The sequence below is a fragment of the Hydra vulgaris genome, chromosome 12 (assembly GCF_038396675.1).
Source record: "Hydra vulgaris chromosome 12, alternate assembly HydraT2T_AEP".
Classification (NCBI taxonomy): Eukaryota; Metazoa; Cnidaria; class Hydrozoa; order Anthoathecata; family Hydridae; genus Hydra; species Hydra vulgaris.
The window spans coordinates 10865832-10882500 of record NC_088931.1 but is presented as its reverse complement, the minus strand read 5'-3'; the positions used below and the strand labels follow the sequence as shown (position 1 = coordinate 10882500).

Below are 16669 nucleotides of genomic sequence, written 5' to 3'. Positions count from 1 at the left end.
TTTAACAATATAAACAATGTTTTTATTTTTATTTTTTTTAATAAAATGTTTTTATTTTTATTTTTTTTAATAAAATGTTTTTATTTTTATTTTTTTTACTGTAAATCATGCACGGAGTGTTGCTACATCGACTATCTTATAGCCTGACTCGCAAGGGAGTGCTGCTACATCGACTGACAAATAGCCTGACTCGCAAGGGAGTGCTGCTAAATCGACTGACAAATAGCCTAACCCGCAAGGGAGTGCTGCTACATCGACTGAGGGTTTGGTTGGGGCAGGCAGTCTATCATTATTAAAAAAAAAAAATTCCGGTCTTGCATTTTAATTTTTACTTTTTGTCAACAAAATATGGAAAAAACTTTCGGACAACATCTAAGGGTTCTATTTATATATATATATATATATATATATATATATATATATATATATATATATATATATATATATATATATATATATATTAGAATAATAATAAAATAACTACAATTAAATTTGAAACATAACTCTGAATTTCACGCTTTATGCAATCATCAGATGTTTCAAACAACCATAACAACAACAAAATTATATACAAAAATACAATACAGTGTTAGCTTAGATGACCTTAAAGTTGCAGATAACAAACTTGTTTTCATGGGGATATTTTGATATCAGTTCATTTTGTTTGTTTAATAGTTTCAAAGATGGTGTAATAACATGGTATTTTTTGATTAAACAAAGGTTACACAACTTTCTTCCAGGTTTAAATTGTTCCACCTTATCAATAATCTTCCACGTAAGAATAGGATTTGAATTTGAAATTCCCTTTTTTTTTTTCATTTCCCAGATATATTTAGAAAGTTCTGTAAAGTTAGATGTTTTAATGGGAATAATGGACCAAAATCCGAGAGAATCAAGAAAACATCGTTCATCTTTTTAAGGAAATTTTTTATCTAAAACTTACAATAAAAACCAACTTAAAATTGTAAACTTTCTCGATGTGACCTTCAACGTGTCAGAAAATACTTTCCAGCCATACAGAAAACCAGATGACCACCCATTACACATCAACTTTATTTCATTACAATTCTAACAACCACCTACAATTCTAACAACCATTATTTAAAAGCATTATTTAATGTTTACAACACAATTGTTCCAACGTGTAACTGCCGGCAAACTTAACAATGCCCTTTGCAAGGTATGTGGTTTAGTAAAAATATAATTTATGTCTGCAATGTAAAAACATCGCAGGATAGTGGTTTCAACTATATTGGTTTAACGAAGCACACCTTTAAAAATTGCCGGTACAATCATAAAAACTCTTTGAATGCAAAAGTAAAGCCACAGAACTTTCTAAATAATCTGGAAAATAAAAAAAAAAGGGATTTTTAAATCCTATTCTTACGTGGAAAATTATTGATAGGGCAGAACCATTTAAACCTGGAGGAAAGTTGTAACCTTTGTTTAACCAAAAAACACCATATCATTATGTCATCTTTAAAACTATTGAACAAACAAAATGAACTAATATCAAAATGTTGCCATGAAAACAAATTTGTTTTCTGCAACTTTAAGGTCATCTAAGCTAACACAGTTTTGTATTTTTGTATATAATTTTGTTGTTGTTATGGCTGTTTGTAACATATGATCATCATAGAAAGCGTTAAACTCTGAGTTATGTTTCAAATTTAATTGTAGTTATTTTATTATTATAATATATATATATATATATATATATATATATATATATATATATATATATATATATATATATATATATATATATATATATATATATATATATATATATATATACTATAACGTATATAGATATACCTTATTAATACTTGATTAAAATAACTATTATATATTAAATTTTAATTAAAGCGATTTTGTTCATATTAGATTTAATTAAATCTAATATGAACAATACTGCTATAAAACTTTCAAAAGAAGCATTTCTTGAACTGTTGCTAATGGTCTAAAAATTAGGCGCATTTATTTAAAAATCCACCAAAATAATTTTATGTCTGATAGCATAACTTTATTTTAATAAGCAATTAACAATAAAAATACTGATAAAAGATATAAACATATATCAATATTTATTTATAATATCTACTGTAAAAGTGCTTCTTTATTTTAATTAAACTATTTACAAATTTTTCAAAATCTAAATTTTTGGTTATTGAGAGGAAGGGATTTTACTTTGCTCAGTATCAAGGCACAAATTGTTGGAGCTTCAAATTAATTTTGGGTACAAAAAGTTGAACATATTAGATTAGGTACAACAAGCTAAAGATGCTTTCAATGTAAATGCAAAATACTTTTCTATGTAAGAGAAGTTAAATTTTACGATCATTATTTTAATTATTTATAATTTTATTTAATAAAATGAAAATATCTTGCAGTTTTATTTTAAAAGCAAATATTTCTTATGTTTTTATTAACATAGCAGAAGTAATAGCACAAATAAAAATAGCACAAAAATCTTGATTATATTTATAATTTATTAAACATATATCTTGGTAAATAATTTTAATATAATTTAATTGATACAATTTAATTTTTAAAAACCTAAAACCATGCAATTGTATAAGCAAGTATAAAGATGTTCAGCTATTTATATTAATAAATAAAAATTTAAAATTATAACTAAATTAAATAAGTCAAATAACTACATATATATATATAATATGTAAAAATAAAAATATGGTAAAAAAAGAAAAAAAGTAGTTGCAGGAACAAAATTATTATTTTCCCACAATATTCAAAATATTAGGTACCTTGGATGATTAGATGGTGTATTTTGATTATCTAAAAGAAATTTATTTCAAAAGTTAATTTTAACTAAAATTAATACAGCTAATAAATAAAATTTATGCATATTTTAATATATGTACTTTATGCATATTTTTATATTTGTAAATTTAACTTCAATATGCTTTTCTATATAACTTTAGAGATAATTTCATTTCTTTTTAATGAAAGATTTTGACACCAAAACTTTTTACTTTCTATATCAGGTCTAAAGCTAACCAAAAAATATATAAATCAAGGGTGTGAAGCATACCAAAAAATATCTACTTCTGTTAATAACTATTACTACCTGATGATTTTAATTCATTTTCTAGATCTTTTGCATGAATAACATTAGTCATAGGTGCTTGATCACCTCGACAGCCAGTTACAATATTGTGTCCACCAAACAATTTTTTTATAATGTCTTCCTGTAACATTTTATTAATACAGTTTTCATTTCATTTTTGAATTGATATGATTTATGTAAGTACAGTATGATAGAAATTAGTTTCAAATGATCATGAGATTTAAAATCTAAATTATAAAGACTCACTCCTTCTTTTCTTTGCATATCATGAAAAATAGGTTCACCTTCTAAAACTTCTCTTGATGGTGATGCCCATATTCCTTCTCCAGGTGAAATCTATACTCAACATACAAAGAACCTATTAAAAGCATACTTTAAAAATAACTCTACTAGAAAACACTATTCTTTTTTACTAATTAATGAAAAACCTATGACAAATTGAAGCTATAAGTCATTTTGAGATAACTAGATATTTGTTTCATTATTAATTATTATTCATTATTAAGTTTTATTTTGCACTACATTATTTATTTGTTAAGTTTTAGGAAGATTTTTAATTGGTTTATTAATGAGTTATGTATTACTAAAAAGTGATTGAATTTATTATTTCAAGATTAAGCCCAATTTAAAAAATTGTAGTGCATATGGATAAATACATTTAAAAGGCTAAGTGCCAATTTATCCTGTAAAACAAAATTTAAGAAAGTTGAGTTGAATGAGTTTATATTAAAAAAATGATTTAATTTAAACTTTGGTAGATAAAGTGTATGCAAATGTTTATATTACAAAACTAAAGTACTTTTGATCATTATTGAGAAAGTGCCCCAAATTGTTCCGAAATTATTTAGCTTTGAGCACAAAGTAAATCTCAATATTTTGTAAAAAAAAATTTTCTAATGTGATCATAATGGTTTTAATTTTTTTTTTTAGATTGTTGTGTATCCTAGTCTTTTCATAATTATTGTTCATATTAAAAAATAATTTCATTAAAAAATATTTCAGCGCAAATGCGCAAATACACAAAAAAAAGGATTTTTTTTGCATAAATTATGTGAAATCTTTTTTTTATTTTAAACAAAACTTATGAAAAAACCAAGATACACAACAATCTAAATAAAAAATTTGGACCATTATAATCACATAAGAAAAAAAATTTTACGAAATATTGAGATTTACCTTGCGCTCAAAGCCAAATAATTTAGGAACAATTTGGGGCAATTGTCAGGGTATTATGCTGCTTGAGCACAAGATAAACATCAATACTTTTGGATTTTTTTTTTTTGTAATCGCATTATTTTTATATTTGCCCCAAATTAGGCTTCTTGTGTATTTGCATTTTGAAAATCTTATTTTTTTGAACACCCCTATTGCTCAAAGGATAAATTAGCATTCCTGCTGTTTGTGTTATTATTTTAATACTTTTAGTTATTTGCATAAAAATATTATAATAATATTCCATTAGAGCTTTTATTGTGCAAAGTTTTGTGCATTTCTACTTATTCCATATTTCATATTTCTGCCTATTTCATATTTCTGTTTATTTTATATTTCTTCTTTTTCATATTTCTGCTTATTTCATATTTTTTTATTGAGTTATTGTTATTTTTTTTTTATAATTTACACATGTTTAGTACTTTTTTTAGGTTTAGAGAGGTCTTACATCCTCATCCCAGCTAGGGATACAGTAAAGTTATACCTGATAGCTTAGTAAACTTCATAATTTTTCTGAAGAATTTTTCAATTTATCAAACTTTCAATTTTTTTAAACTTTTTATTTAATTTCAAAATAAAATTTTTTGAACAAAACATCTTTTGAAAAAAACAACCCTATAGATACAGTTAACCCATGGTAAAACCACTTATAAAAACTAAATTAAAAAATAAATTAAACTAAAAAATTAAAAAAAAATAAACTAAAAAATAAATTAAAGTAATATTTTAATAACAATGTGATTTCTGATATCTAAAAGGGTGCTGCACCCCTTTCTAGCCCCTTAATGAGAAATATGTTTCTTATCTTTATACATTGTTTTACTTATCTAATTTGTAGTTTGCTATAATTCTTTGACTAACTAGTTTTATTTATATTTGTTTTTATATTATTAATACAATTTTTAATCAATAATTACATTTATATTAATTCTATTTGTATTTCTATATGCAAATTTAATATACGTGACAATCAATGACAGTTTCAAATATCACTGTAAAAACACAATTGAATGTGAAATAATTACATTCCTCAATGAACACTAATAAAATCATTTCTAATCAATTATTTAAAAAGCTGACATATAAAAACAAATTTACAAACACACCTAAAAATGTTTACATAATAGCAAAACCATTAAAATTTGTTTATTAATTCTAAATTAAGTTTTGAAAGGGCTGTAGTGTAACCCATATATAACGTATTTGTCAAGTTGCCTATAACTGACAGATCATTGAAAATTAAACAAATGCATAAACCATGATTTATTTAATCTTCCATCAAAAATTTATAAATACTAAACTATAAAATCATGGAACAATTTACCTAAACTATCAATAAATTTAAATAATGCCTTTTTTAATCTTTCTAATCATTTTTTAATTCTAAATATGTATATAATATGTATATGTATGCATTCGAGCTCTTTCCAGTGATGCATAACTTTGGTATCAATTTTTTAATTAAATTGAAAGCATGAAAGTGAGATTATATTGACTTGCAGCTTTAATAACAAATAAAATGTTAAGAGAACTGAGAAAGGCCTTTTGTGTGCCTTAAAAAGTCAAGACTTAGTTTTAGGGCAAAAGCTGTATCTATATTACATTAAAGTTCTTCTAGAACTTTATGGAAGACATATTATTTAAAAAAGCGACAATGAGCAACAAAAAAGAATCTTCACAACATCTAACCTATAAAACTCACCTCAAAAGCCTTAGGATAACCACTGTAGTTTCACAAAAAATTAAAAGTGACCATACACAGAAGTCTTTACAATTAGTAATTTATTGATGTATATTTATGCACTTTTTATATGTTTTAAATATATGTTAGAATCCTAATATAAAAAAATATTTGCTTTTGTATCTTTATGTTTTATACTTTATTTATTTTTCTACCTTATATATTTGTTAAAAATCTTTATTTAAATGTTGACTTGAAGTTTTATTGTTCTTTTTAATGGAAAAATTTAGTTTTTACAACTTATTAACAAATATTACCATAAACAATCAACTTATTACCAAAAGTGGCCAATAACTTTCTGTCATAGTCAGTATATGATATTGTTTATAATATGAAGAAAAAATATTTAAGGAATATAAAACTTACCAGCTCATCTAGAGAGTTCCGATTTTTTAACCTAGGCGGTGACATCCAAGATTCTTGGCTCTCTGCAAACTCAATACTTTTTGAACGATGAGAAGCTTTGACTGTAAACTCTTTATCATCATCTAGACCAAGCTGAGATATGCTATTGCCAATTATTACCTAAAAAACAAAAAAAAGTATATTATAAAGTTTTTAATGTTTTTACAAAAAATTTGAAAAAATAAACTATTACATCCTCCTCATTATTTTGTTCTTCATCATCATAATCATCTCCTTTAAGTAAATGTTCTTTAGTTGATAGTTTCAATGGTAACTGCTTTTTGACATTTTCATATTCAATTTCAAGAAATTTTGAAACTCTTTCATGCTGTGTTTCCCAATCTATACAAAGCAACAACAGCAACATTTATACTAAGAGTTTGGACTTACTTTGTTACTTATTTTTTAATAAAGTTGATAATTTTATATATATATATATATATATATATATATATATATATATATATATATATATATATATATATATATATATATATATATATATATATATATATATATATATATATATATATATATATATATATATATATATATATATATATATATATGCATAGAAGTGAATAAATTGTGATTATGAAAACCCTAACCTGTTGGGAGAAAACTTAATGAAACATCATTCATGTTTTTTAAAAAAGAAAAGCACACACTATGATTACACAGACATTTAATAAAAAATAAATTATTTAAAGACAAATTTAAAATTTTTGAATAATAAAATAAAAACAACCAAATCCGATTAGTAAAGGTCCTTAGGGATTTTGTTTGTTTCTTTATTGTTTTTTTGTATTTAAATAATATTCCCTGGAGATAAAAAATAATTTTTTTATATTGAAAAAAAAATTAATAACTTGGTTAAAGTCATCGTATAAAACATACCATCATTGGATTCTATGTCACACAATCCGAAAGTTACATCGTTTAACAAATCAGCGTCCTCCTACAAAAAAAATTTACTTACTTTAAGATGATTTTAGTTAGGTTGCTAACCTAGATTTTTTTAAAGTGAAATAATAATTAGCCAAGACATCAATTAAAATAATAAATAACTACTTTGAGTCTACCTCAAAATAAAAGTCATCATCCATTATATTGAAACAAAAAATTGTTTCAAAAGAATTAATTGAATGCACAGTTATGGCAGTGTTTACAGAGGCTGCGAAGTAAAAACAAAATTTTGCCTTTTTTTAAACAATTACCTAATTCATTTTTGTTTACGTACGTTTACATACGCGCAAATAAACTCGCATTTACTCGCACCACATAAACATTGATTTAACGGAGGGTTAAATAATGCTAATAAATTTTTTTTTTTTTTTTTTTTTTTTTTAAACATCTTCGCTTCCAACAAGGCTGCAAGCAGCCACTAATTAAAGTTGGAAGTTACTGTAAGAGAAAAGATGAAGATTGTAGAGCAAGATAACGATTGACGGACGATTTAAAAGATTGCAAATTATATGAATCAGGAAAGCAAGATGAAGGAAACGAATTCCAAAGAGCTGATGTTCGAGGAAAAAAACTAGACGAATAAGCGTTTTTGGAGCACTTAGGAACAGTCACAGAAAAAGGATGAAACTTAATTGAATGACGAGTAACACGAGAATGAATTTTAGTAGATGGCACAAGAGACGCTAGCTCTTTAGAGCAGTGCCCATTATAGAATTTGTAGAAAAGAGAAAGAGAAGCAACATTACGACGATGTGATAATGGTTGAAGGTTGGCTGCAAGAGCAGGTCCAACTATGTTTACAATGCGTTTTTGCACCTTGTCTAAAAGAGAAAGGGCATCATTAGAAGATCCGCCCCAGATATGGCAACAGTATTCCATACAAGGCCGGATTTGAGATTTATAGAGGTAGAGAATAGAATCCAGAGTAAGAAAGTGGCGAGCTCGATAAAGAGATGCAACCTTAGCAGATGCTAATTTTGCAACCGATTTGATATATGGTTTCCAAGAAAGATTGGAAGTAAGAGTTAATCCTAGAAGATGAAGAGTAGGTGACTCATCGAGTACATCACCGTTCATAAATATAGGAAGATCTAAATTATTGCGATAACGATTGGCTGAAAAAAATTGAGTTTTATCTGAATTAAAGTTCACCAGCCGCTGTGAGCCCCATGCTGTAGCAGAAGTGAGATCCTTTTCAAGCTCAAATGCCCCCTCCAGGCAATCAGAGGGTGTTGGTTTCTTATCACGACAAGAATAAATGGTAGTATCATCAGCAAACAATGCCACCTTAGATGTGAGAATATCTGGAAGATCGTTAATGTAAATTAAAAAGAGTATAGGGCCAAGGATAGAACCTTGAGGAACCCCTGAAGTTACAGAATAAGAAGAAGAGTGTTGTCCATCGAGGACAACTTTTATGCTACGATTGGAAAGGAAGGATTCAATGATCTTAAAGATGTTGCCGGATACACCATAAGAAGAAAGCTTATGGAGAAGACCAGCATGCCAAACTTTATCAAACGCTTTTGAAATGTCAAGAGCAATGGCCTTAACCTCTCCACCTTCATCTAATGCACGATAAAACCTGTCAGTTATTACTGTTAGCAAATCAGCTGTAGAACGAGAAGATCGAAATCCATATTGATGGTCAGAAAGTAAGTTATTAGATTCAAGATGAGAAATTAAGTGTTTGTTAATTAAAGATTCAAAAACCTTGCTTATGATAGGAAGAAGACTTATGGGACGGTAGTTAGACGAATCAGATCGCTCCCCAGAATTTTTGAAGATAGGGATAACAGATGCGGCTTTCCAGCAGGCTGGAAAACAAGACTCTGATAAGCACTTGTTGAATAGTTTTGAGAGTATAGACGACAGCTCTGGAGAACACTTCTGCAAGACAATAACAGGTATGTTGTCTGGGCCACAAGCTGTAGAAGAGTCTAGACAGGAAATCACTTTAGATACAGATGCTGAAGTGATATGAATGTCAAGCAATGAATCAACCTGTTTGTTGGCAATATCAGGTAGAACGCAACTAGTGGAATCAAGAGATGATATTGATGAAAAGTTTTTAGCAAACAGTTCAGCTTTGTCTTTAGGTGAGGTGACAAAGTCTGAACCATACAAGAGAGGTGGAATTATAGATTTGCCCTTATTATTGATATTATTAAAGATTCTCCAGAAGTCACGAGAGCCTAATTTTTGAGATGAGATACGAGATTTCATGACCTGAGAATAGCGGGTTTTGGCGTTAGACAAAACCTTTTTACAGTTGTTTCTAGCAGTAATGAAAAGACGTCTGTTTTCTGGAGAATTGTTTTGCTGATAAATATGGAAGTAACGGTTTCGATTGGCAATCGCAGCAGCACAGTGTGAGGAAAACCATGGAGGAGAGTGAGGCTTGACCTGGAATCGTCGAGAGGGAATAAAAGATTCCATGCCAGCCTGAATCCACGAAGTTATATAAGAAGCACATTTGTCGACAGGAAGTTGAAAGATTTCTACCCAAGGGCCATCACGAAGAAAATCACGGAAAGAATCCCAGTCAGCTTTACTGTAGTTGTAAGAGGTTCGATAGTAGGGGTATTCAGGTGATGAAGAAGAATGAGATATTAGTTTTAAAGAGATCAAACTGTGATCAGAAGCACCTAAGGGTGAATGTGGAGAAACTGAGCACTGACTAGGATCAGAAACAAGACATAAGTCGAGTAGAGAAGGTAAATGATTAGGGTTGTCAGGAAAGCGAGTTGGAAAGTTGACTATTTGAGTTAGGGATTGAGAAAGGCAAAAGTTGTGGGCTTTAATGCCTGCAGAGTCACTGACACTAGAGCCAAGCCATTCAGAGTGGTGAGCATTAAAGTCACCGACAACAACTATATTAGCTGATGGATAAAGAGAGAGGGCTTGGTCAATATGATCAGAAATAACATCAAAAAGTGTTCAGTCTTGAGATGAAGGAGATCGATATAGAACAAAGAGAAAGGCAATAGCGTGAAGTGGTGCTAAACGAAAGCACATGAAAGAATAGTCTGTGGATTCAAACCTATTTTCACGACAAACAGGTGAATTCTTACGAATGTAAATGCCCAGGCCAAGCATGTGGCTATTGGAGTCTTTACGAATCAGAGGAAGATAACCATCAACACTAAGATCACAAGATGAGACAGCCGAACTCAAATTAGTCTCACAAAGAGCAAGTAGGTCTGGTGAACTTTGCAAGAGATAAGACTCAACAGAAGAAAAGTTACTTCGAAGACCACGAATATTAGTGAATGATAGGTTTAGAGAACTTGGTGATGATGATGGTTTTTTGTGTTTTATAGTTTTTGGTACTTTATTCATTTTTAAATTAGATTGAAGAACTTGACTCAAAGCATAGATAGTACTCAGAACACCGTTTAATAGCCCAAGCAATTGCCTCATTACTACTAATAAACCCTAAGCCGTAACAAAGGGCTCCAAATGTGGCCTCCGCAATGCACACCAAAAGTACAAACAGGGACACCATCCATGCGCAACATGGCACTGTTAATACTTTGATATTTTTCAGCTGTTGATGGAATCAGCCTCTCTGAGAGCTACCACAGAGTTCGGGAAACCTGACTACCAGCCGGCCTCAGAACCATAAAACTGAGTTTTAGAGCTGTACCCTCATAAGGAGATAATAGAATGAGTTGCCTAGTCATAAAAACAGTGACACAAGCAAACCCATGCATTGAGTCAAGAAGATCCAGTATTCAACATCCTAAACTGGAAACAATGTATTAAAAATACATCTGCGCCAGCCTAATAGATGAAGAAGGGGTGCGAGGCTGGTCAACAGATAGAATCTGTTTACCCCTTAAGTCTTTGCCTAGGAGGCCTTCTACAAGACAGTAGCTGGGTGCATTTAACATCTGCCCAAGATGAGTATTTTTATCGAGACACCATCTCTAGCCTTTACTCAACCAAGAGCCCCAAGGCAGGGGGTGTTTTAAATCGGAGTTGGCATTTCCTAGCCTTTGCCTAAAAAGGCTTATCCTAGAAGGCAGCAGGGCATGAAGCAGATTGTACTGGGTTACATGTTACCAGTAGCAGGATAACCTGATCTGACAATAATCAATTTTTTTAAACTTAATTTTAAAATAAGCATAAACAATACTTATTTTAAAACTTAGTTTTAAAATAAGCATAGTTACAATGCTTATTCTATTCAAAATATAACCTAGATTCTATTTCTTATATGAATTTTTCATAAAACCTTTTAAAATTGTAATTTCATACAAGCTCATCTTATATAGCAAGCTCATTATATATAGCAAAGCCCTTGGCAACAACATTTTTCCATAAAATGTGGTTTATTATATTATTTGTATAACTACAGTGTGTATGTAGCTTTGTATAAAATCTTTGTACAAAGATTAAAATAATATCATTACAAAGCACTTATCACAATTTTAGCTAGCTTGTTACTTTGGTGTAACAAATTTAAGAACTATTTTTTGTTGTTATCCGTCGTTTTATGGTTTCTTCAAAAAGAAAGTATTAAGGACATAGAAAAATAATGAATATATTTTTTTCAGTAACAACACGGTCATTTCTAGTGGAAAATAAAGCATGAACACGAATAGGACCATCCATCAGTCCCCGACAAACATTCTATATCGGAGTTTCAATGGAAATATATAGACATTTTGAGCGATCCATTGTAGTTATGCACATTGGTACTTAGTGGCAGCCGCCAAAAGTAGCTAGTCAGTGACTAGCCACGATTTAATTGTCGGAAAGTCATCGGCTAGCCATTTGTAGCGGCTACCACTAATGGTCCACTAAGTAACCGATGAGCAAAATTTCATTAAACCGCTCAAGTGTAAATTAAAAACGAATCCTATGTTACATTTGGTTAGAACATGTCCCAGTTGTAAACGAAACATTTAACTAGCTCGCATTATTAAATTAAAAAAGGGTTATTGATTTTTTAATATTGCATTGTGTTACGTGTAAGTGGTCAGAAAACTTGTAAAAGTACAAACAAAACTTAGTTTCACACGTAAAAGGGTTTTAAGAGGTTTTTTATAAATAATAGTTGCTGAGTTATGGAAAGAAATTGATGGATGAAGACTGAATAATTGAGAGTGTTATGAACAGTCTTTAAAACTTTTATGCATGCCCGAAGCAACCGGGGTGTCAGCAGGGGCATTTGCCCTCCCCCCCTCCTCCTCAATAATTTTTCAAATAAATAATTTTAAAGATAGTTTTCAGAAAAAAAGCAAACAATTACAAATTAAGATATAAAAGAAAAAAGGATAGAAAAGACCTAATTTGTAATCCGCATTTTCGGCGTAAGTTCCTTTGACAAAAATTGACCTACTACTGTTTGACCTACCCAGTAGTATTGCCCCCCCCCCCCCCTTAATATAATTTTTGTTCCTTCAGGTCTGTCATGTAATGTGCATTCAACGGAACAAAGCTAATCTTTACGGTATGAAAAAAATAATTTTCTTGATTAGCTCAAAAATATTTAATTTTAAGAAACACTACGTATATTTAAATAGTTTACTTCTTTTTTTCTTTTTTTTGTGGGAGGAGGGGGGGGGATATCGTGAGATGTTCTGGAAAGCGTAAAAGCATTTAACTAGTATGTTCAAGCCTCCTTCATTACCAATGTTGGCAAGAGCTGGCATTGAACCTCAGACCTTTTAAATCAGAAGCAAGTCCTATAACCAATTAACCACGGCTACTCTACTGCGTCACCCCTTGGCTCTAAAGATGTATTTGTAATGTTTTAAACGAGGATTAGCTTGTATTTTTTACGTGTTAAAAGTCAGTAAAACTTTTAAGAGATAAATATTTTAGAAATTTATTGAAACTAACTTTGTGATTGAACCATACCGAAGCACTAAATTTTACCTTGCAGAGCTAGTTTGGTATTTAGACAAGTTTTTCAATGGGGACGTTCGCAAATACAAAAAACAGATAAAAAAGAGAGCCGATAAAAGGATCAGTAAAAGTTTTTATCAACCACAATGTGTGCAAGACTTTTAGGTCTTGAAGACTAGGTTGTACCTGCTAGTCAAAAAAAAGAAAAAAAAAGAAACAGAGCTAAAACGAGATAAAAAATAGTACTCAGAAAGGGAACACTTAGGCAACTGAGTTTTTGACATTTTCATAGCCTTAGGCTTATTTTTTTTTTTCTTTTTCTCTTAGTACTTTTTTGTTTTATCTATTTAAAAAAAATAGGGGTCGTCCATAAATTATGTCACGCATTTTTCGACCGTTTTTTTATCTACGCCCTCGTCACAAAATTGTAACACTTTTGTAGCATGTTTTGTATAAGTTTTCACAAAACAACTAACCCCCTCCCACCCCTCAGAGCGTGACGTAACTTATAGACTACCCTAAAGTTTTATCTTATGTATATTGGTAACTATTCTTTTCCCGGCTATAATTTAACTATAAAATTTTTCATATATTCATTTCATTCATATTTATTTACATATACTATATACTCAGAGCCGTAACCACAATTTTAATATTAGGGAGACCAATGGTTCTTTTAAAGAAGGGAGAGGATAAAATATTTGTTAAAAATATTTTACATATATGTTTTTGCCTACTAATTATAATTTAAAATTTTTTAGGGGGGCCAAGACCCTCTGCGCCACGGTTGTTACGGCTCTGATACTACACTATAAACTATATACCATACCTGTACTTATGTTCTCATGGTATTAAAAAAACACTAATACCCGTGTTCTAACATTATTTTTGAACGACGTCTATTTATATCAGAACATACTATGGTAGTCAAAAATAATAATAAAGGAAAATAGAACAATTAGAAAATACTAGTTCAAATGTTAAATATTTGTTAGCGCCATAGCACCCTTAACAACCTAAGAACTAAAAGATTTACTAAAATCGATTATTTTCAAGCAGATATTTTATATAACCATACAAAGAATTTTTTATTTTTGTGTATTTATTTGCTTTCAATAAAAAAATTACCATTACAGAATAGCTTTATTACAAATATAATCGGCATGACTACCAGAAGATCATACGATCTTATCATGAAGCCCTTTACAATATTAAATATAATAATAATAAAATCAAATTAACCAATAAAAATAAATCAATATAAAAAATATATAACTGCGCATTTAAAACATAAATACACTGGATAAAAATATGAAACAAAAGAACTAAAAACAAGAAAATATATTTTCTGCTGAAAGGATAACTTCTTCTAATTTTCGTTTGAAAGAAGCTAAAGACCATTTCAAAGACAAATCAAAATTTGGTAAAACTATTTTATTTCATAAATAAAGAACGCGATATGAAATAATTAGTTGTTCAAATTTAGTTTTGCAGAAAGGTTCTTGTATATTTTTTCCATTACAAAGATTGTATTTGTTTATGAGTTATACATTATAAAGGTTTATAAATGCAAAAGGAGATAACTGATTTTAAAATTTAATCATGAAACATAAAATATTATAAACATTTAGTTCGTATACATTTAAGGCTTTCATTTCTCACAGAAGTGGTTTTGAATTTGAAAAACTATATACAAAATTATTTAAGCGACTAATTAATTTTTTAACTCTCAAATGAACTGTAATGACCAATGAAGTGAAAAAAATATAATTTGCTAAACTTCGTTTTTTTTTTAAATTTAGAAACTCATAAACAAAATTTTTGTTCTTCCTTAATAAAAAAAACTTTCTTTTTTAAAAAAACTGGCTTAAACCAGTTCGTATTTTGATTTCAACAAATCTTTTGGTATGAAGCCTTTAAAAACAGAATGCAGATATCCAGGTATACCTCAAGTGCATTTGGCAATCAAAGTTATATAAAAACTGTTGTCGACAACAATTTTAACACAGGTAGGTTTCATGACATATTCAATTAATTTGTTTATTTAAAACTTGGATTTAAAGACGTAAAGCCTAAATAAACTATTCTTTATTAATTTTTTTTTAGAAAACTTTTAGAAAATTCTGTTTCTTCACTTATCAACATTAAGAGGGACAAAAAGTCGAGCGTTATCTGAAGATTATGTGCAACTAAAAAACGTCGGTGTTAGAGCATCACTGCCATTGATTGACAGTCTTTTGACTTTAAACGCCAATAATATGATTTACAATCAGAATGTTCATTATTAAAAATCCAACAAATCCTTGCATATACCCTTTGTTTAAAATTTGTCATCAAACTTTAGTAAAATAAAGTGCGATGTTCTAATAATATATCATTTATTACCCACTCAAAGTTGTCTAACTGACTCAATTAGTTCTTTTTCGAAGAACACCGACAAAAAAAAAATCATAGTTTTTGTAAAACTTTACAAAAAAATTTTTTACAGGACTTTTTAGTTTTGTGAAACAAAAGGTTTTTAATAAATAATATATATTTTTGTAACTTATGTAATACTATCGGCTATATAAAAGCGCTGTAAAAGTTCCAAAATCTCTAAAACCCTGTAGATACTTTCCTCTAGAGAAAATTAGTTCTCTTTCTCTCATCTTAAATCAGAGACTCTCCAGCTTGCTCACTGGTGAGTCCTAGTGCATCACTTTTCTTCGTGCAATATAATGTTATACGGCAGAATAAAACATGAAGTTTTATTCAGTTAGTTGGTTGGTCTAGAGTACAAAAAAAACTGTTTTTTTATATCAGAATCAAAACCATTTGCTAAATACTTTTCCAAATGTAGACTAAGATATCAGATCAAGAACATCACAAAGCCCATGAAAATTTTCTCTTAGTTCTTTGGATAGTTTAAGTAGCCCTTTAAACTGGGTTTCTTTCTATTTTAAAGTAAAAAAGTTTAACAATGTATATGTCAGAGCTAATTCATTTAATGTTGGAGCAGCTCTAAAATAAGTATAAAAGTATAAGTAAAATCTTAAAATATAGAAAATTATACCAGAAGTATAGCTTTATTGATGTTTCATATTCATAAGGCAATATAACAATTTTAGAATCTATGGCAATTTTACGGAAAATTAAAAGTTCCGTAACAATATGTAATTCCGGAAAGCTGCAAGTATCTAGATTACCTATCCATACACCATTATCTTATTTTTCAGTATTCTTCATACTATCGGCAGTTCCATTTTAAAATCATTCAAATCAATTCAAACAAGCCATTTCTTGGGTGCAGATAAGTGCTGCTTTAGTTGATACATAACCCTGGAGTTTTTAAGTTTGAATATTTTGCATATTATCGTGAATAAAATGAACAACTATACTTTAAACAATTAAAAATT

The 16669-nt window shown here is 29.1% G+C and overlaps 1 protein-coding gene across 4 annotated transcripts in view; it reads right to left on the bottom strand.

The window, feature by feature from the left end:
* Positions 1-7690, bottom strand: part of LOC100213876 (protein PAT1 homolog 1) — a 41454-nt gene extending 33764 nt beyond the window's left edge. For 2 of the 4 annotated variants that reach the window (XM_065811998.1, XM_065812001.1), the window contains exons 1-7: positions 7532-7690; positions 7347-7407; positions 6643-6791; positions 6411-6569; positions 3338-3427; positions 3092-3212; positions 2769-2799 (exon numbers count right to left, since the gene is read on the bottom strand). In XM_065811998.1, the coding sequence (XP_065668070.1) occupies positions 2769-2799; positions 3092-3212; positions 3338-3427; positions 6411-6569; positions 6643-6791; positions 7347-7407; positions 7532-7555 (635 nt within the window). In that variant the 5' untranslated portion in view covers positions 7556-7690. Of the gene's footprint in view, positions 1-2768; positions 2800-3091; positions 3213-3337; positions 3428-6410; positions 6570-6642; positions 6792-7057; positions 7175-7346; positions 7408-7531 lie in introns of those variants that run through there. The other 2 variants (XM_065812000.1, XM_065811999.1) reach the window with 2 other exon arrangements.
* Positions 7691-16669: the final 8979 nt, after the last annotated feature.